The sequence below is a fragment of the Elephantulus edwardii genome, unplaced genomic scaffold (assembly GCF_000299155.1).
Source record: "Elephantulus edwardii isolate Elephantulus edwardi_28Jun2011 unplaced genomic scaffold, EleEdw1.0 scaffold00048, whole genome shotgun sequence".
Classification (NCBI taxonomy): domain Eukaryota; kingdom Metazoa; phylum Chordata; class Mammalia; order Macroscelidea; family Macroscelididae; genus Elephantulus; species Elephantulus edwardii.
In genome coordinates, this window is record NW_006399798.1 from 6,230,517 (window position 1) to 6,251,398 (window position 20,882).

General features: G+C 56.9%; 1 protein-coding gene across 1 annotated transcript in view; it reads right to left on the minus strand.

Moving 5' to 3' along the window:
* KIAA0195 (KIAA0195 ortholog) overlaps nucleotides 1–19,304 on the minus strand; it is a 21,787-nt gene extending 2,483 nt beyond the window's left edge. The window contains exons 1-23 of the mRNA XM_006886209.1: nucleotides 19,254–19,304; nucleotides 10,573–10,692; nucleotides 10,211–10,338; nucleotides 9,448–9,584; nucleotides 8,067–8,269; nucleotides 7,603–7,754; nucleotides 7,144–7,246; nucleotides 6,846–6,932; nucleotides 6,496–6,612; nucleotides 6,168–6,224; nucleotides 5,804–5,908; nucleotides 5,541–5,693; nucleotides 5,109–5,318; nucleotides 3,932–4,247; nucleotides 3,516–3,689; nucleotides 3,065–3,167; nucleotides 2,737–2,954; nucleotides 1,646–1,827; nucleotides 1,431–1,569; nucleotides 902–1,017; nucleotides 689–788; nucleotides 376–484; nucleotides 71–260 (exon numbers count right to left, since the gene is read on the minus strand). Coding sequence (XP_006886271.1) covers nucleotides 71–260; nucleotides 376–484; nucleotides 689–788; nucleotides 902–1,017; nucleotides 1,431–1,569; nucleotides 1,646–1,827; nucleotides 2,737–2,954; nucleotides 3,065–3,167; nucleotides 3,516–3,689; nucleotides 3,932–4,247; nucleotides 5,109–5,318; nucleotides 5,541–5,693; nucleotides 5,804–5,908; nucleotides 6,168–6,224; nucleotides 6,496–6,612; nucleotides 6,846–6,932; nucleotides 7,144–7,246; nucleotides 7,603–7,754; nucleotides 8,067–8,269; nucleotides 9,448–9,584; nucleotides 10,211–10,338; nucleotides 10,573–10,692; nucleotides 19,254–19,304 — 3,270 coding nt within the window. The remainder of the gene's footprint in view (nucleotides 1–70; nucleotides 261–375; nucleotides 485–688; nucleotides 789–901; nucleotides 1,018–1,430; nucleotides 1,570–1,645; nucleotides 1,828–2,736; nucleotides 2,955–3,064; nucleotides 3,168–3,515; nucleotides 3,690–3,931; nucleotides 4,248–5,108; nucleotides 5,319–5,540; nucleotides 5,694–5,803; nucleotides 5,909–6,167; nucleotides 6,225–6,495; nucleotides 6,613–6,845; nucleotides 6,933–7,143; nucleotides 7,247–7,602; nucleotides 7,755–8,066; nucleotides 8,270–9,447; nucleotides 9,585–10,210; nucleotides 10,339–10,572; nucleotides 10,693–19,253) is intronic.
* Nucleotides 19,305–20,882: the final 1,578 nt, after the last annotated feature.

The following is a 20,882-nucleotide window of genomic DNA, read 5'->3' on the forward strand; positions in this document are numbered from 1 at the left end:
GTGCGTACGCACGTGCACACACACGCACACACACACAGGCATGTGCGTACGCACATGCACGCACACCCACCTGCTCAATGAGCCGGATGATGCTGATGGTCTCCTCCTGGCGGAAGGTCAGAGAACAAGGCAAGCTGTTGAGCTGCCCGGAGAGCTGCAGCGGCGTGAGGCCGTCAGAGGCCTGGGCCATGCTGGTGCTGGTGGCGTAGCCAAAGGTCTCCCAGGAGCACCGGGACGGGTACAAGGGATCCAGGGCGATGCTGCTCGCAGGGACGGGGACGCTGTACTCTCCGCAAACACCCAGGTGGTGAGTCCAGCCAGCCTCCCCTCCCCAGGCAGCCCCACGCCACCTGCCCGCTCAGGCCGAGCTCTGACCTGATGTCGCTCTGGAGGAACAGGCGGCTGTTGCGCAGGTTGGCAGAGCTGCCGAGGCAGCAGGTCACTTCCCCGAACTCCTGCATGATGTTGATCATCTCACACATCGCTGAGGGCAGAACGGGGGCACAGGGTCAGGCGGCTCTGTGGGACCATGGCACTGACCACAGCGTGAATCCTGTCACTGACTCCCGAGGCTGGGCTTGCCACAGTCCCAACCCGTCCCGTCCCCAGTTGCTCCTTGAGTGGAAGGCCACTGGCCCTGCAGTGCCAAGGGCAAGGCGCGCTGGGAGGGCCAGACCTCAGGACTCACTCTCAGGGGTGCAGTCGGTGAAGAGGGGCACCAGCAGGGGCACATTGTCGATGTTCTGCAGGTGGGGGCGCACCTGATGGATCCCCCGGGGCAACTTGGCCTGGAGAGAACGGAGGCCTGAGATCTCAGAGGGGCTCCTGCCCTCAACCCTCCCCAGTCTGCCCTCGCTAGCGGGGCTGCTGCAGGGAACAGCAGGCACAGCCCGGTTCGTACCCGGTTACAGTCCTCCAGGAAACTGGGGATGTCACTGTCCGTGGGCTGGAAGCTGATAAGGTCCGAGTGCCCCTCCTCCTCCATCAAGAGAAGCCCTTCTGCATCGTCTCGGGACACTGGGGATGACCACCAGGCCTCACCCTGAGGCTGGCTTTTGGGGGCCCTACCTTGCTGGGGGTATAGGATGTCCTGCCCCCAGGTTTCTGCCTCCCCAGTGGGCTGTCATTACCTCAGGGAAATCGAAGCCCCACCACACAGTGCTTCCAAAGCTGTATCTAACTGTAGCTCCTAGGACGGGCAGACCCCCACCCCACCATGCCTGAGGGTTTGTCCCCTTCCCGCCCCACCATGCCTGAGGCTGTGCCCTCTTCCTGCATCGCCATGCCTGAGGGTTTGCCCCCTTCCTACACCGCCATGCCTGAGGGTTTGCCCCCTTCCTACACCGCCATGCCTGAGGGTTTGCCCTCTCCTTGCCCCATCATGCCTGAGGGCATGCCCCTTTCCCCACGCTCATGGGCTCAGTTCCTACCTTGGTTGAGGTCGTCATGCAGGGAGCCTGTGTGACTGGGGCTGGAGGGTGGGATCTCGGAGCCGGGAATGTCCCCATTGGGCGTGAGGGAGATGTGGCAGTTCCAGCCCGTCTCCAAGCCCATCTTTTCTGCAAACACCTGCAAAAATCAGATGGCAATAAACAGAGCCACAAGCCAGTGGAGGTGGTCAGGTGGCCGAGGGGCCAGCCCCCACCTTGCTTTTGAGCTCATCCTCCAGGGAGAAGTAGACGAAGCGGATGCAGGCATTGACGAGCCCATCGATGAGGCGTACGATGTCCAGTCTGGCCTGGTACTGGGACGACACCATGCCCATGAAGATCTGGCCGCTCAGGGCCTGCATGCAGTCCTCCTTCTCCAGGGCCTCCCCGATCCCTTCTTCACGTGGGCACAGGGCAGCATCCCAGCAGGACACGGACATGACATCCAGATGCAGACACAGACACGCACGGGAACACAGGAACCAGGGGAATGCACACATGCAAGGGCAGGCATACACAGGAACACACACCCGGAAACACAGGCATCCAGGGAACGCATGCATGCAAGGGCGCACACACACACAGGAACACACGCATGGGGACACAGGCACCCAGGGAATGCACACATGCCCGGGAATGCACACATGTGAGGGCACACACACACAGGAACACACGCACGGGGACACGGGCACCCAGGGAATGCACACATGCCCGGGAATGCACACATGTAAGGGCACACACACAGAACACACACATGATGACACAGGCACCCGGGGAACACACGCATGGAACGGCACACATGCACGGGGACACAGGCACCCGGGGAACACGCACGCAGAGGTGGCATCAGGTCAGTGTGCCCCGGAGCACACAGGTTATAGTCACACGTTAATCCATCCACACAGCCAAGACACACGAGACAGCAGATGGGGAGAAAAGACAATGAAGGTGCCATCAGCCAGGTGTCAATCGTGCGGTCAGGACAAGGTGGACCCCACTCCTCCCAGCCTTGGCCCCACCCTCAGAACAGCTTCACCCGTGGCCTCCTGGCCTCTGAAGCCCTGCAGGCTGCGTGTTTGACAGGGGCGGGAGAGGTGAGGGCTCTGTGACCACAGCCTGACACTGAAAGGCCGGCGCTCTGTGGCACACGCTGCTTTATGAGGTCGAGGAAAGCGCTTTACAGCCTCGGCACCGCCTGAACATCTACAGACCGGCCCGCGTGCACAGCGCCTGCCAGCACCGCAGACTGCAGCACTAAGGCACGCCCGTCAGTGAGCCGGATACTGCTGCCCCGGGCGGCAGGTACCGTCAGAGCTCCAGCTGTTGCGGCGGGCGTTGTGTTTGATGGGCATGGTGCTGGGCAGCTCGCACAGGGTGAAGATGCTGCTCTGGCCGGGCACCTGCACCAGTTCGATGCACTTGCCATTGAGCTGTGAGGACAGGGCACAGCTCATGGGCTTATAGGCGAAGGCGGAGCAGTAACCAGACAGGCAGGCCCGCTGGTAGAAATCCAGCACCTTCTTCCTGCCAGAGAATCAAGGAGGGAGTGAGATCGGGGGTCTGCCCCTAGGACACTGGGCCTGTGGGAGTGGCCCGCAGATGACCCACCTACCCTCCCTCCCTTCCTCCGGCACCTGTCAGACCCGGAGAGAGGGTAGATGTCGGCTCCATCCCAGAAGTCTGTGCAGGCCTCCAAGACCACGTCGGCTGTGCCGTGGGACAGCATCTGCTCTGTGCCTGAGGGGCACAGGGAAGGTCAAGCTCAAGGATGCCCTGAGCCACCCCACCCTTGACCCTGACCTGGCAAGAAATACCCCACTGTTGTCACGAGGGTGCCAAGGAGCCCCCGGATCCCGCAGAGGCAAGCCTTTCTGGGATGCCTGCATCGACACTTGGGCTTGTGACAGGCTCCACGGTTTCTGCCCCTCAGCAACCCAGACACTAGAGAGCCCTGCCCTCCCAGCTCGTCCCCAAGCCCACTGGGGGCGTCAGGAAGCCACCGGCTCAGAGAACAGACGAGGGACAGAGCTGCCCCTGGACAATCTTCGGGAAGGCCAGGCCCATGCTCTCCCGGGCGGGGCTCACTGGTGGTGGTGTCCTTGATAAAGAGGCTGAACATGTGACTGAGTGGGGGGCGGCGCTTGGTGACACAGGAGAGCCTGCCCAGCGAGGTCTCCTTCACCATCTCGGCACTGGGCAGGCGGTAGAGCGCCAGGTGGTTCTCCTGTTTGAAGAGCTCCTTGGCCCCGGGGGTGAAGCCTACAGGAGGGGACAGGCACTCAGAGCCTTGGGAGGAACGCATCCGCAGTGCCGCCTCCCCGGCTGGCCTATGCACCTCCCACCCCAACAACCAGTTCACACAGGAAGCCCAGTTACACGCAGACGTGACCACTTCAGGGGTGAGGGCCACAAGTTGAGAGGGTTTCGGGGCTCCTGAACAGCACAGGGGCTGCAGTGGGGGGCCCATGAGGAGGGCTGGGCACGCTGGCCCAGGGCCGTACCGATGAGGCGGGCCAGCTCGCAGAGGCCCCAGGGCACGTGCACGGGCAGCACGGCGCTGTGGCTCTCCTGCAGGGCGATGTTGCACAGGTGGTCCGAGAAGCGGCAGAGCCGCTCGGTGACGCTGGCGTTGCACAAGTTCAGCAGCACGTTGAGGCCAAGTGGCTTGAGGGAGGTGAGGTGCAGCTGCCAGTTGGAGTCATCGAACTGGATGCAGGCGGGGTTCTGCTGGTCCTGGGACAGGCTCAGCATCTCCAGGTGGTAGTCACAGACAAAGTCCTCCGCTTCGCAGAGCCCGCCCTCCAGCCCAGGCTGGGTCTGGGGGACACACAAGGGGCAGGGACACTTCAGGCGAGGTCTGGGGGGGCAGGCTCTGGTTCCCTGTCTTCTGTGGTGGGGGAGGGACTGACGCTGAGAAAGCACATCCTTCCCCCCAAATCCTCAGTGTGGACCCAGCGTGCAGACCAGCCCGCCCAGATGCAGAGGCCCAGCAATGACAGGCCACACCCAAAAAGCGTGACAACGCAGATCAACGAGGAAACGACAAGGATCTTTCACAACAAGGGGAAAATATTTTTGGGAGTCACTGATTTTTGTCTTCAAACCAGAAAAACAAAATTTGCCATCAAGTGATTCTGGCTCACGGTCAGTTCTGACTCACAGTGCCCCTGACTGGACACAACTGTCCCCCCACGTCTCCAAGGTTGGACTCTTACAGTAGCAGACTGACACACAGTTTTCCCACAGAGTGGCAGGTGGGCTTGAACTTCTGACCTTTTGGTTCGTGTTGTGTGCCATCGAGTCAGAACCAACTCACAGCTGACCCTCCCGTGGGTTTTCAGAAGAAATAAATCACACGGGAGGAGACTGCCCATCTTTCTCCAACAGAGCAGCTGGCGGATTCAAACCCTGTACCTCTGCACTGGCAGTACAACTCCTTACCACTAAGTCGCCAGAGCTCACTGGTTAGCTGCTGAGAACTTTAACCACCAGGGCCCCTTAGACAAGGACCAGCCCCATCCACTGCCTTCTAGGAGCCTGGAGCTGAGAGAAATGGGCAGGACTCCAGGAGATGTCTGGGGGCTCTGAAGGAAGGCCCACTAAGTCCCTCACTCTCCACTGCTCCAGGCTGGACCAAGCCTCATCCAGGGGCCCTCTCAACGCTCCGCTCTCCCTCACCTTGCTGGGCTCCTCGTCCCCGCCCTCAGTGTCTCGGCTGAAGCTCACGTTGGAGCCGGATGGGTGTTTGCTGCGGCCGTGTGGCCTGTGGTGAGGGTGTGGCTCGGGGGGCTTGGTGCCATCGTTGGGCCAGTCACCCCGCTCCTGCTCGCTGGAGAGGTGCAAGGTGTTGTTCAGGGAGCCCGCCAGGAGGGCGTCTCGTTCGTGAGGCTGAAGGACAAGGAGCACAGGCTTGGGACCACATCTCCCCGGCTCCTGGACCGACAGGTGAGATTCTGGGTCCCTCACTGTCTAGGTAGTTGTTCCCCTTAACGCCTCAGAGACCCACCCCAACGGCGCCTGAGCCCACCCCCACTGACAGCTCACCCTCCCTGAGGCCATGGGCCAGGCTCCGAGGGCAGCCCCAGGAGCTGGCCATACCTCCTCCTCTACCTCGGGGTGGCAGAAAGAGCGCGTGGACAGGTCATCTGTCAGGTCCTCATGACTGCTGTGTGGGGGTTCCACCTTCCCGCTGAAGAACAAGACTGTCTCAGGGCTGGGGTTCGGCCATGAGAGGATGCCCTGTTTGTCCACACAGCACAGGACCTGGAGACAGAGCAGCCAGGGCTGGACAGAGGGCCAGGCATGCTCCCGTCCTGCCAGGGGCCAACCGGATGCAGCTAGCCAGGTGGCCGCCAGCCAGGGCCCTCGCGTACCGTGACAGAGCCCAGGCCGTGCAGCAGGCTGGAACTGTGGCTCAGGGTTGGCGACGTCCCCTGAACCACCCTCAGGAAGTGACCCCAGATGCAGCGCAGCATCTCCTAAGGAGAGAGGATGTCTGTCAGGCTGTGGAGCTCAGCCTGTACTGCCCTGAGGATGATTCTGGGCCTCAAAGAGGGATGCTGGGGGGACACTGGAAGGGGGTGGAGCTGTGCGTGTCCACGCCCAGGCCCAGGTGTGTCCACATGAGATGGTGGACTGGTGAGGTGCTGGAAGACCATGACGTGGGGTCCCAGAAGAGCCCGGGAGTTGGCGTTTGTGGTGGCCGGGCGTGGGGCGGAGCTCTCCACGTCAGCTCACCTTTGAGGAGACGACTTCTGTGTAGCTGCTGAGTGTATCCTCCGAAAACTTAGCCAGCTGTGCAGAGAAGGGGTGCATCTAAGCAGGAGAGAACTGTCACCTCTACACAGGTAAGCTGCAGGGCTGGGGACTCCCATGTCCTCTGATGAAAGGACAACAGGCTGTCCTGAGTCCTGTCTGCTGGGCAGCGTGCCCTGCCTGGCCTGCAGGCTCTTCTGAAATGGAGGGCCTGCAGCTTCAGAGGTCAACCCTGGAGGGCTTGCACTCCCTCCTCCGTTCTCTGGGGCGCAGCAAACTCCCCCTTTGTCACTGGCCTGGAAGAACTTACCAGCGAGCTTGGGGAGGCCTCGCTCATCTGGGCCAGGACGCGGGCTTCTCCGCACGCGGTGGCCAGCACCCACAGGACTGGGAAGAGCAGGGGGAGGATGGGCAGGACACCATTCACCTGTGGAGGAGGCGGCCACACCGAAGGCCTGCTGAGGGCTGGGGGCCAGAGGGGGCTTGGGGCAAAGGGCATCCCTGGCCACGTGGTCATTCCCGGACGACAAGGGGCAGCCGTCCGGGGCAGGAAGGGATGGAAAGGGGGACTTCTTAAGCTGAACCTATGGGATGGCTGTCAGGGCATCGAGAGGGGACAGGCAAGTGGACAGAGCCCAGGAAGGCGAGGCCCGTGGGTACCTGGAGCTGGAGCAGCGTGTACTGCCAGGAGAGGAGCCCGGGGGCCGTGAACATGAAACGTAGCCCGTTGGTGATGAGGAAGCCGGCCTGTGGGCGTGGCAGGGACATGGCCTTAACACAGCCCAGGACTGACCAGGTGCCAAGGTGCCCCTTCCTTCGCCCACTGATATCTCCCTGCTGGTCAGCTCATCCAGCAGTCTGTCTTCACTCTCGTGCCGACCTGAGTATGGCCTGCAGGCTTGGGGAGCCCCATCTCCCCTCTCCCGGCCCACCCTCCACCAGGGCCCGCCTCACGCACCAGGACCACGGGCACGGCGTAGTGCAGCATCACTGACTGGACGGTGAACCGCTCGTTGTCCAGGGCGGTGACCGGGCGGGACAGCGCCATGTCCAGGCACCATCTGCAGCAAGAGGCAACTCTCAGCCCCATGCAGGAAAGAGGCCAGAAGCCCCCTCCTCAGAAGGCTGGTGGACATGTCGCTTCATGGTGCACCCCCAGGTCCAGAGTCCTGCTATGTCCTGGTCCTGGCTGAGCAGCACTGGGAGAGTGGTCAGTGGGGCCGAGCCTGAGCGGACGTCACTCATCCGGTCTGAGAGGGCCCCGAGAGGCTACAAGGGAGCCTCAGCAGAGGCCCAGCTCGTCGGGGGCCGGGTGAGAACACGGTGCTCTCCCTGCCAGCCCTAACACCCTGATACCGCGGGAGGGGGGGTGGCAAGAGAAGTCGGGGGCACCGAGGACACATGGCAGCACCCCTACCTGATGTTGTCAATCACAGGGGTCTCAAGGACGCGGAAGAGCCGGTGCGGCTGGGGGTTCTGGGGCCCTTTCTTCACTTCTCCCCGGGGTGAGGGGGGTGGGGAGAAGGGGGGGAACAGGTCTCCTGGCTCCAAGACGATGTGTTCGTCATCCTGCCGGCAAGGGGGGCGGTGGGCGGGTGACTAAGGGACCCTGGAGGCTGCTCTTCCTGGGTCTCTCGACTGCCTGCCACAGGGGCCACTAACGGGTCATCTGGGGTGAGGTCTGTGGGGCTGGAGTCCTGGGGTCTTGAGGCATGAGAAGAGAAAGGACGGGAGGAAGGAGACATGTCCTAGCTCCACTCCCCTCTAGAGTCCTTGCCGAGACTGTGACTGGCCAGGAAGCTCCAGATTGGCCCAGGGGACCTCTCTCTCCACCCTGCAGGCACCCCCACATCCCAAGGAAGGACAGGAGCCTGGAGCTACCTTGATGCCCCTCAGAGATGCGAAGGATTCCTGGCCCGGCCTCAGAGCAATGACATCACCTTCTACCAACAGGCTGACGGGCAGGTTCACCAGGTGTCCGTCCCTGTAGGCCCAGTGCAGGGACCAGGATGGCGCAAAGGGCATGTGGAGGTCTGGGTACATGGCACTTGGCCATCTGGCCTCCTTGCCATCCCTGAGGACATCTGAGGAGAATGGAGAGAGGGGAGAAATCTCACCCATCACTTGGTTCACAGGTACGAGCTCGGCTGAGCTTCCCACGCCGCTCACACCACTGTCCCTCCACCCCAGCCAGCCACCTGGCCCGAGGCCCTGGTTCAATGAGAGGTGCACGCTCTCTGTACCCCTCATTGCCTTTCTGTTTCCTTCACCAGCACTGCTGAGCCCTGTGAGGAGTACAAAGATGAAGAGGACGTGGTCCCACCCTGGAGGAGCACAACCGGTAGGAGGAGAAGACACAGGTAACTCCAGCCAGGTGGCATGTGCTCAGAGGGCCAGGAAGGGTGCCAGGGCTGAGAGAGAACACAGGGAGGGAAGGGACCTGTGGGTGGGCATGGGGTCACCAGAGCAGGCTTGGGAACCTGCAGGAAGTGGTGCAGCCGTGTCCATCACAAATGAGCGAGCAACTGTATGCCGGGCAGAGAAGGGGGAGACACAGATGGGGAGGCACCCAGGGTGCTGGCACCAGGGGGCTGTTAGATGCTGTCTAGTCAGCTCAGCTCTCAGGGACCCCACGTACAACAGAAACCCCTGCCCAATGCTGCGCCCGCCTTACAGTCTGCGCTGATGCCCGTGCTGGAGCCAGGGCGTCAACGGGAGGAAGACAGCAGGGACAGGGCTGGAGGGCGCGCTGGAGCCCAGGGCAGAGGCCCCGGAAGCCCCGGGCAGCATCTAGGAGGACTTTGATCAGCAAGAAGGAGCCACTGAGGGTTCCTGAGCCAAGGAGCAAATTCCTGGGGTGCAGGGCTCATCTTCCTGGGTCCCTGCTGTCCCCCCAGTACCTGGCTTGGGGCTGACACCTGACCAAGTTCTCTCTTAGCTCTTGACCCTCTGCTGCCCAGACTGTTGGAGAAACATCCATCTGAGCAAGTGCTGCCCCCTCCACTCTCTCGGGCACCTCAGACTTCTCTGGTCAGTCTTCCCGCCTGTCCGAGCACCTGGCACGTTCAAGTGCACTAGGCAGCCTGGGAGGAGGGCATCTGCACTGTGGTCCTGCCAGCACTGTGTCCCTCTGCTGGCCTCCAGTGCCACCACGCCCAGAGCACCCATCAGCCTCCCTGCTCAAGCACAGCAGGGCTCCGGCCTCGGGCCATGTCGCCTCCTGGGCCATCTTTCCACCCAGCCTGCTGGACCTCGGGCTCACCCTGGATTTGGTCAACGATCCCTCGGAGCCTGTGCTCCACCTCGTGCCGCTTCAGCCGATCCTGCCGCCCGATGAGGAGGAGGCTGAGGAGCAGGAGGAAGAGGAGGGCCGCCGCGTTGACCAGCTCCACGCCGTGGCTGCGGGCGAGGCAGAGGCTGTGGCTGCGGCCCTGGATTCCCCCGCCCACCCCGGCCCTCGGATAACATCTCAGGGGTCCCCGGGGAGCAGCGTGCAGCTCCAAGTGACTGAGAACACCCCAGGAACAGGCCGCTCAGCACACTCCGCCACACGAGACCAACAGGGCAGAAACTGCCAAAGGAAAACTCAGAAGGCAGGAGAGATGGGTGGGCGGGAACGGGGGCCCCGGGAGGAGGTGGGGAGAGTGCTGTTACAGCGAGGGGGCTGCCGTCAACATCTCTAATCAAAATGTAGATGAACAGTCAAATGGAAAATTAATTAGCTGTGCAACTGTTGGAAACATGACAATAACAAAAAAAAATTTTAAACAAGGAGAAAGTGTTCCAAGTCCAGTCACAGCCTGAAGCTGCAGCTTTCGTCCCCGGGACAGCAGGGACCCTGTGCCGAGGCAGACAGGCCCCAGTGGGCAGCAGCGGCCTCCCCGGGGCTGCAGGGACCCTGTGTTGGCCAGACAGGCCCCAGTGGGCAGCAGCAGCCTCCCTGGGGCTGCAGGGACCTTGTGCCGAGGCGGACAGGCCCCAGTGGGCAGCAGCGGCCTCCCCGGGGCTGCAGGGACCCTGTTTACCTCCCGGCCGGCTGGCTTCCGTAGCAGCCAAGCAGCAGCAGCACCGCCAGCAGCATGAGCGAGGCCCCAGGCCAGTGGAAACAGGAGCAGCGGTTCCCATGGTGCAGGAAGCTGCTTCTCCACATCTCCTGCGGACGACAGAGAGGCTGCAGCCAGAGGCCTGGGTCGGGGCAGAGTCGCGTCTCTCCAGGGCGCATCCACCCTGCCAGGTCCTTGACCCGCTTGGTCCTCTCGCTCTCATCTCGGAGGTGGGGGTCCACTCCTGTCTGAAGTCTCACGCTACCGGGCTGGGCTGCGTGGCCCCGGGTGACAGGGTCTCAGCCTCGGGACTGCTAGGCGTGGTGCTCCGGGAAGCAGCTCACCTTCCACGTGAGACGCTTCTTCCGCTCCTTCAAATGTCCTTCCAGCACCGCCTCCAGCTGCTCCTGCAGGATGCTGAGGGCCTTCCTGGTGGACAGGCCCAGGGCCAAGGGAGGCTCGCCCTGGGGGGACAGCAACCAGGCACCTCAGCGATCCCCGGAGGCCCAGGAATCCCGGTCAGGGGCACACTTGGCCCACCTGCTTGTCCCTCCTCCAGAAGTCACCCCCAACTCCTCCAGTAGCTGTGACCCCTCAGCATGTAACCATATTCCAGTCCCAACCAAATTAAACAACATTTAAGCACACGGTTCTCTGCGTTTGAGTCCACTGGAGTACACAGTCATCATCTAAGTCCTCAGTCCTTCAAAGTCAAGTTTATCTCACTGTTATCTAACTCCCCCTACCAAACTTTTCCTGCCACTGACCTCTCAGTTTAGCTTAAAGGGTTCAAGCTTTTAGATTTCACAGACCAGAAAACACATCCATATTAAATAAAGAGGTATAAGCTTTTTTCCCCCCGGGAAAAGCATTTTTAAAAAAGAGAAATTTTACCACCTTCTTCAACTTCCTACTTCTAAAGTCAGACAGTGAGCTCCCAGCAGGGAAAATTTGTGCAAGAGGAACTGAGGCCCAAGACCTGGGCCACCAAGAAGGCTCTGGATGTCCCTTCTTAGGGGTTCTGACAAAGGACGGCAGAGCCAGAGACCTGGCACATTCTGGGCATCCCCAAAGAATGGCTGAACCTGAACTTGGCACATCATAGAACATGCCCTCTCAAGATGGCTCTCGTCTGGAAAGATACAGGAGTCATGCGCATGGCATCTGAATGTAAGCTCTTAGCAGGGTTACAGGTAGTGGGGGGCCTGGCTACTCAGCTCCAGTGTCCTCCTGGGTCTTGTGGCTCCTGAATTAGCTGAATACTGGCCTCTCTGGTTGTAACCATCTCAGGGGAAAAATATTTTAATTCACTATGGTCAAGGACTGCAGCCTTCAGTATGGATTGAAGCTCAACATCAAGAAAACAAAGATTCTCACCACTGGGCAGACTGGCAACCTTATAATAGGTGGTGAAGAGATCAAGATTATTAACAGCTTTAGTTTCCTTGGCTCCACAATTAACACTCTTTTTTTTTTAAATTGTATTATTTTTACGTGTACCATCAAATCAGATCTGACTGGTACAGGAGGAGATTGCCTCCTCCTTCTCCAGCAGAGCATCTGGTAGATTTGAACCGCATACCTCTGGGATTGCAGTGCAGCGTCTTGCCACTAGGCCACCACACAATCAACACTCTTAATACCAGCAGCCAAGAAATCAAGAGATGAGTTGCACTAGGAAAGTCAGCTATCAGAGACCTCTCTAGAGTACTGAAGAGCAGTGACACCAGCCTGGAGACTAAGGTGCACCTGATCCAGGCTATGGTCTTTGCAATTACGTGCTATGCATCAGAAAGCTGGACTAAGGATGAGAGAAGGAGAATTGATGCCTTTGAGCTGTGGTGCTGGAGAAGAGTACTGAATATACCATGGAGTGCCAGGAGAACAAATAGGTTCATCCTGAAGGGAGTGAGACCAGGCTGTGAAGGCACGTGTTCTGAAGATCCATTTGACATACTCTGGGCATGTTGAAAAGAGGGACTAGTCCTTGGAGACGCTCAACATGCTTGGAAGAGTGGAGGGAAGGCGCAAGAGAGGAAGACCCAGGATGAGACGGACTGACTCAGTGACTGGGGTAATGCGGATTGGTGTGTCAGAGACAATAAGGTTGGCTCAGGATAGAGCAGGGTTCAGAGCTGTTTTACATAGGGTTGCTATGAGTCACAAGCAACTCAACAGCACAAAACAATGTCCAATAGGGAGTCTGGTGACCCAGTGGTAAGAAACTACACTGCAATCTCAAAAGCATATGGTCAAGTCCAGCAGCTGCTCCTTGGGAGAAGGATGGGCACTCTCCTCTCCTATGATTGATTGCCCTTGAAGACCTACTAGAGGGTCGGCTATGGGTCACCTCCGCCTTGACGGCACACAACAATATCTAGTCGGGTATTGGAGGAAACTTCTTGAAGTAGCTGCTCGGGCAATCTAAAAGATTAAAGAAGGGAGCTCTGGTGGCCAAGTGGCAGGAAGCTGCACTACAATCCCAGAGGTGAGCGGTTCGAATCTACCAGATGCTCTGCTGGAGAAGGAGGGACAATCTCCTGATATACCAGTCAGATCCAATTGGACAGTATACAACCAAAAAAAAAAATTAAAAAGAAAATAAAAATAATTTTTTAAAAATATTAAAGAGAAAAACAAAAAACCAAACCTCCAGCAATTTTAAGACGGCACCTGAACTCTTCCAGCCTAAAATGCAGGGACGCAGTAGTGGGTTCCTCTGAACCACAGCCACTGTGTTTTAAATTTAAAGCTGAACCTGGCCCATCTCAGTCTCGCTCCCTGTCCTCCCCTTTCCACACCTGCCGCCCACAGACCCACCCGCCCACCTCCAGCCTCAGCCATGCATCCTCTCTCTTAGCAGCCTGAGCTGCCCCCTACAGGGCACACCACGCCACAGCACAGGGCTCCTGGGGGACAGGGGCACCTGAGCCTCTCTGCTGTGCCTGCTGCCACTGTGTGGGCCTGAGGGGGGAGATGGCTGCCAGAAGACCCTCTCAGCTCCCTCCCCTAAATCTCACCTAATCCCCACTCACCACAGTGGCTTTGGGGGATTATGAAGATAGAGCTCTTCTCAATATTGAGGATAGACTGGTTATTTCAGCTCTTGGAGAACCAGCCCTCTGGGCAGGGGGCTGCATGCCGAAGGACCCACCTCTGTTGGCAGGGCTCCTGCACCTGTCCACTGGGGAGGTCCTGATCCAGCACAATGGGACACTAAGGCAGGCAGACTAAGGAAGCACCTGGAATTCTCAGACTTCCTGGTGTGGAACGGAGCGTCAGGGGGAATTAAAAGGAAAAGGAGACCACAGACCCCCTCAGGTTCAAGGGTGGGACATAAGGCTGATGTAGCATCCTCCTGCCACCCCCACAGCGTAAGAAGAGTTAAACGCAGCACATGTACTGGTTTAGGGCCCGGACATAAGCTGGGGACTCCAGTCAGAGGAGTATCTAAGGCAGGAACAGCACGTGCCCTGGAACCATGTGGGACACTGGGGACGGGGCATCAATGAGCAGTTTCCATACATACACCAAGTCGCCAGCTGGTTGCCAGCCAAGTCGCCAGCAATTTAAAACTAATTGCTCTTCATCTACCTGTGGACAGTTGATCTTTGACAAAGAGATAAAATCAAGAGAGGGATGTGCAGCCTCTTTAACATATGCTGAGTAAGTGCTGGCAAACCTGGGTACCTACGTGCAGAAAACTGAAACAAGACCCACACCTCACACCATATACAAAAACACAGCATAAAATCGAAAATTATAAAGGTCATCAAGGAAAAGATGAGGGCAGATGCAGGAACCCTAATACTGGCATAATCAGACTATCAAATATAACCTAACATGTACAATCAGCATAAGATAAATCACATGATGGGGACCTTCTGAAAATGAAATTCTTACACGCATCAAACCAAACCTTTTCTGATCTGATACAGCAATGCGGCAGGATATGAGAACAACATACAAAAGTCAGTCAGATGCAGTAACAAAGAGAATTCTGAGAATAAGTAAAACAACGTCATTTATCTCATAAAATGAGCTATTTAGGAATAAATCTAATAGAAACACGAAAGACCTAGACAAAAAAAAAAAAACCCAAACAACACAAAAACAAAACACTGTAAGGCAAGACTACAAGAAAGCCAAGGGATTGGGGGGGAAGCCATGGAGGTGGTTCAAGTAGGTTTCCGAACCTGAAGGTGCTACTATGGCTTCTAGAGGGGTTGGCGTTGAGAGCTTCGGGATTGACAAATGAAACTCCCAAAATCTCAGACAACAGAGGAGATTGGCTTCGAGGCGTCTACTGCTTCGCCACCGATAGGAATAATTTTCAGACGAATTTGATCCTCAGTTTGGGACTTTTTGCTGCAGGAGTTTGGCTGGCCATAAATCTGAGTGACACTGACCTAATGGCACTCTAACTGGGGGTGTAGCCAAGAAGACATGGACCCCCTGTTGCTGTACAGGAACCTTCCAAAAACAGCTTCTATTTCTGTGAAAGACACAAGGCTTAACCTGATGGCGACTCAAGTTTGATTCAGACGGGCACTTCCCTTTCCAGTTTTCTTCTCTTCATTTTCTCTTCATATTCTCTGCTTCCCATTGTTCTGTAAAGTTGTGTATATAGTTTCTCAGTTTCTGCATGGGGTGATCTTTGCTGTTGTCCTGAAGAATAACTTAATATTTCATAAGTATTCAAAATAAAGAATGTACACAAGACAAAAAAAAAGCCACGAAGACCTCCTTAGGTGAGAACACACCATCCTCACAGACCAGAACTCAACCATGTGAACATGGGCAACACTACAAGGAGACCTCCTAAAATTCATTTCTTCTGTGCATCTTCTCCAAAAGAGTAAAAAGAGAACCTGCAGACTGGGAACAAATATTTGGCAAAGACATATCTGACAAGGGACTCATCTCTAAAACTTAAAGAAAACTCTAACAACTCAGGAAAGACAAACAATCCAATTACAAATGGGCAGAGGACGTGAAAAGACACTTCAAGAAGGAAGGCATTCAGATGGCCAACAAACACATCAAGAAATACTCCAGATCACTAGCTCTCAGAGACGCAGAGTCAAACGACAGTGAGAGATCATGCCAGCTGGGCAACAATGGCAAAGTTCAAGGAGGTCGCAACCAACAAGTGCTGACAAAGGTGTGGAGAGACTGAAACTCTCAAACACCGCTGGTGGGAATGTAAAATGGTACAACCACCATGGAAAGCAGTTTGGCGCTTCCTCTTTAGAACGTTGCGAACAGAAGGACCTTTTGATCCAGCTACTGGGTATACATCCTAAAGAAGTAAGAGCTGCAACATGGACAGATACGTGCACTCGTGTCTACTGCAGTATTTACAACAGCAAAGAGATAGATAACCCACGTACGTGTCCATCAATAGACAAATTGGAAGAATCTGTTCTGGAAAACAATGGATTAGAATTTTGTAAATAAACTAGCATTAAAAAAAAATAGCAATCCCAGAGACGTGTGGTTCGAATCCACCAGATGCTCTGCTGAAGAAGGAGGGACAATCTCCTCCTATACCAGTCAGATCTAATTTGACGGTACACATGTAAAAAAACAAAAAAATTAAAAAAAAAAAAACCAAATAGGTGGGCTCTGGTAACCTAGTGGCAAGAAGCTGCACTGCAATCCCAGAAGTGCGCCGTTCGAATCCACCAGATGCTCTGCTGGAGAAGGACAGACAATCTCCTCCTGTACCAATCAGATCTGATTTGATGGTACACATACAAAAAATAATAAAATAAAATAAAAAATAGACAAATAATTAAAGAAAATCTAAGAACATTCATTCACACGATGGAGTACAATACTTGAGAATGATCAAGAATTTGTGAAACACTGCATGACATGAATCAAGCTCGAGCAAGTTATGCTGAGTGACATAAATTAGTCTCAAAAGGAAAATCATGGTGTAAGACCACCATCGTCAAAGCTACGGAAAGGGCTGGAGCTCTGCGGTGCCGTTCTTTAGCGAGTTCCGCTGCTAACTCAGAGGCCACACTTCCCTGTCGACTGGATCCACCAGCTGCTCCAGAAAAGAAAGACGGACAATCTCCTGCCACGTGACTGACAACCTTGGGAATCTATCAGAAGACCAGCTGCTAGTCAGTCCTGACTCCATAGCAGTGGGCGTGAAGGAAGGGTTTACATCCTGAGAGAATCACTCTTGAAGGTTATCAGGGATGGGAAGGGAGGGAGAAGGAAGTAAAAATTAATAGTTTAAGTGGGGTAAAGGGAAAGGCAATATACAAAAAGGAGTTGAATAGATTAATTATGTTAGACAACTGTCATTATGTTATTTTTAAAAACTGTATCAATGAGCAAATGAAAAATCAATATGATTTGCAAACTTTCACTCCAATGGAGAAAGAATTCACTGCCACAGGCACTATTTTCTGTAGTGATGCCTCTACTTTGAGTGCAGTCTCTCCAGCCCAGGCGGAGCCCCAGGAGCTCAGAGCTCACGCTCCATCTCCACAGAGACCCATGGCTACAGGGGAGTCCCCAGCATGCACTTGTTTAAAGCAGGTGGGAAGGCAGGGGAGGCTACAAGGCAGAGATTGGGATAGGAGGAGGGCGGAGAGGAGGCTGGCTGGCTTCCCCTCCCAGGGCTATGGTACATGTGGGATGCAGCCTGGGAGGAGGACACTGCTCAGTCTGGAACAAGCACCATTCTCGGGAAACCACAGCATCCTGCAAGGCAGCATCAGACGGTGAGGAGGGCACTTAAAGCCAGGCAGGCCCCCAGGGCCACTGCTCCAGCCAGGACATACCCCTTGTTCTTGTTAGGTTACCATCAAATCAGTTACCACTCATCACATGCCTCTAACAACAGATGGAAGCCTTGCTCTGTCCTGTACCGTCCTCCGCACCTCTGCCACACCCGAGCCCGTTTAATTACGGTCGCCGTGACAATCCATTTAGTTGAGGATCTTCCTCTTTCGCTGACCCTCTGCTTTTCTAAGCATGATGTCTTTTTTTCAAGGGCTGGTGTCACCTCACAACACGCCCAAGGCATGTGGGACCAAGTTTCACCCTCCTTGTCTCCAAAGAGCATCCTGATTACATTTCCTTTAAGACAGATTTGTTTGTCATTTTGCCAGTCAGTCCATGGGAGGGATGCTCAATCCCCTTCAGCAACACCACAATTCACAATTCAGAGGGCATCATTCTCTTTTGCTTTTCCTTATTTAGAGTGCAACTTTCAGATGTGTACAAAGCAACTGAAAAGACCAACGCTTGGGTCAGGTGCCCCTTAGTCTAGAAACTGGTTCCGTGGGTGCTCATGAAATCTTACCTGCTCGCACTGTCCAGAAAAGTCTACAATCCCTCATCCATCCTGACATCAGTCCCCTTATTTCAGACAGTCCCTGACCCAGGGGACATCCACGCCGTGGATTTTTTTCCCCCCTCTGCATGTGCCAGGCTACCTGGACATGCAGTGTTCCCCTGCAAGTGTTAAGAGGCAGGGCTGAGGGTGGCAGATGCTGGGGCAAGGCCAGCTGGGGCAGGAGGAGCCTGCCATGTTGACCTTGAGCTTCTGGCCCCACAGGCTGTGTCCAACCAGGAGCATCAGACTCCAGACGAGCGATAACAGACAACAGAACTGGGAACACAAACCATTCTGTAATTACACGCCTTTCCAAGAAGACACCTGCATGCACGGGCGGGACTGGGGCCGTGCCTCGACCCTCTGCACAGAATACCTCTCCAAGGCCCTCCACCATCACCAGCGCCCAGTGGGGATGCTCACCCCTCCCTGGCAGGAAGGTCAAGTGAGGGTAAAATCAGGGCTCTCTCTCACTGTGCCTAGCTGCTCCCTGAGGGCAAACAGCCAAAGCGGTGGAACTTGCTGGAAGCCCTTTTTACTCTCTCCTGGAAATTCCAAAGAGGCTGAGAGAAAGCTGACCTGCTGGAGGGGTGAGGGGCAGGCCTCATCAGCATCTCTCAGAGCTCAGGGCTAAGCTGGAGCCCCCAGTAAGGATGCGGGTGCAGTTTGTTTGGAAACAAGAACCCAAGTTGTATGCATTCAGTCTGTGGTCGTAGCACGCTAGAGATGCCAAGGTCAAGGGGAAACCTGCCGTGGGCATCGGTATTTAAAGGTAACATGAGATTCCTCCTGCTTCCTGGTGCTCAGGGCCTCCCAACTCCACCAGTCACCGCACTGCTGTCCCTGAGCTGATGCTGAGGAAGGTCTCGTCCACATGGACCAGCTCTGATGGACACAGATCACAGGGCAGTCCAGGCTCAGGAGAGGCTGGTGCAGGGGACACTGCTGCCTGTGTTGATGCAAGGGGTTCGGTGGGGTGGGGGTGGGGGTCAGGAGTCACGGCAGGGCAGAGAGGGTTGAACCTCAAGGCTCAGTTCCACACAGGACACGTCTTGCCCACAGCTGGGCACTCTGCACCCTCTCGAGAGCCTCTCAGAGCCAGCACACCTGAGGCCTTGATGCTCTGCTCAGCCAGGTATGCAGGTGAGCCCAAGACTGCAGCCCTGGCCCTTTCCGCAGGCAGGCCAGCCACCGTCCACCCAGGGGCCTTCTTCCTCACTCTCATGGGCTTATTCCATTGCCTCCCTCCCCAGACTCCGCAGCCAGAAGCCTTGGGGAGTGCTTGCCTTAGTTACCCACGTGGCCCTGGGGAGGCCCGGCATCCGTGCCCAGCACCGGTTCCTGAAGACACCTGTCGCCTGTCATCTCACGCACAGGTCCTAGCATACCTGGACAGGAGGTCCCCTGGGGATGTCAGGCAGAGGAGCGTGCAGCGGCGCAGCCTCAGGCCCTGTGCACAGAGGGGCAGCCAGCGGCGGCCCAGGCACACCGGCTTTCCTGCACCGCCAGACCCCTCCCAGGGTGCACGTTCCCTCAGCATGACCTGGGCCGCCTTCAGCTCCACGCCCGTCTTCAGGACTCAAGGCAGTCACGAAGCACACACTCAGCACAAAGCACTGTCAGCAACCATCGTACCTTCGAGCTGGCAGCTGGCATACTCACTTTGCCCTTGCCCTGGTGGGGCATCCACAGTTCTGCCTGCTTAAAGAGCATGGTGGAGCCGGAGCCAGCTACTGCAACTTGCAACACCGCCCTCCAGAAGGAGAAAAGGGAATGGAGAGGAGAGAAAAGAGGGTGAGATCTGCAGAGAGCGGGGAGCAGCCGAGCAGAGCTTCAATCTGCTGATGAATTCAGCCTATTTCCAGTCACGCTGCAGACTCAGGAGGGAGGAGGCAGCAGCAGCAGAGCTGCAGGCAGCCGGGGAGGGCAGGAGCGAGGGAGGGAGAGAGGGAGGGGAGGGAAAAAAGGAGGGCGGGAGAAAGTTTGTACAAGGCTGGGCCAGATGTCTGTGAGCTGGGCACTCATCAGAGGAGGCCCCTTCACGGGGGCTGCCAGTGCACAGAGGGTCAAGGGCATCAGAGGGAGGGTGAGGAATGACTGCTGGACAGTCAGGTGAAGGCAGGCGTACAGGAAGTGGCTGCTGTTGGCCTGGGCACTGGGGGCACCTGCTGGGATCAAGGAGGACCCTAGGCTGCTGAGTGGTGCCTCTCTCCCTGGGTAAGGTTAGGGTTCCTGCAGCAGGTAAGTCCATCTACCTGTAAGTGCTCCCTGAACCAGAGACTCCCCAGCATGGAGCCAGGCCAGCGGGGGGTCCTTGCACAGTTAAGCTGCAGGAAGGAGGCCACAGGGCCTGGAGTTATTAATAGCAGCACATCCTTCAAGGAGGGCAGGGGCCGGAGGGGCCAGCTGCAGCTGGGAAGACGGACAATGGGAAGGACTCCAGGAGATGTCTGGGGGGCAGGAGGGCCAGGAAGCTGGTGGGAAGAGGGGGCCGGTTGAAAGGAAGGCTTTCTGAGGATGCCAACACACACACACACACACACACAGACACACACACACACACACACACACACAGACGCACTTGCGCACCCCGCCCCACTCTCTCCAGGTGGAGCTAGGGTGCTGGCAGCTACAGTCAGTGCACGCACACTGGGCCCAGGAGAAGGCCTCGGAGTACGCTGGGCCCTCATCTCCAGTCTCCTGGGGCTCAGGCCCCACAGCTCCCTGAACATCAGATACAAGAGCCCGGGGTGGTGGCGGTGGCGGCGGCTGCAGCAGCGTGGTGGTGGAACAGCAGCGTGCGGCATCAGACAGCCACTCCGAGGGGGCCCGAAGCTTCTCTGCCTGGCCCTTTGGACAGGGCCGCAAATACCACAGGCGAGGAAGCTAGGAAGTGCAGGAACTCCAGCACTGGGGCCTGCGCGCTTCTCAGCAGCCCTTGGTCTCCTAGGCAACGACACTGTCTGGAGCACAGCAGGCTGTCCCTCCCCCTCGCTAGCACTGCTCCCTGTGGGATGACACACCAAAGGGGCTGAATGGAACAGCAAGATGGGGGGGGCAGGTCCAGAGGTGAACAGCAAGAGGTCTCCAGGAGATGAGGGGAGGGAAGGGTGGGGGCCAGCATCCGGGACAGCAGTGATGCCTGTGGGAACGCAGGAGGAAGCCTTCTGCCCCGGACCTGTCCCCTCAGCTTTCCACGTGTCATTAGGTGCCTTTTGAGTCAAGCGCCACTCAAAGCGACCCTGTGGACAACAGAGCTGGACTGTCCTGTCCTGTGCCGTCCTCATCATC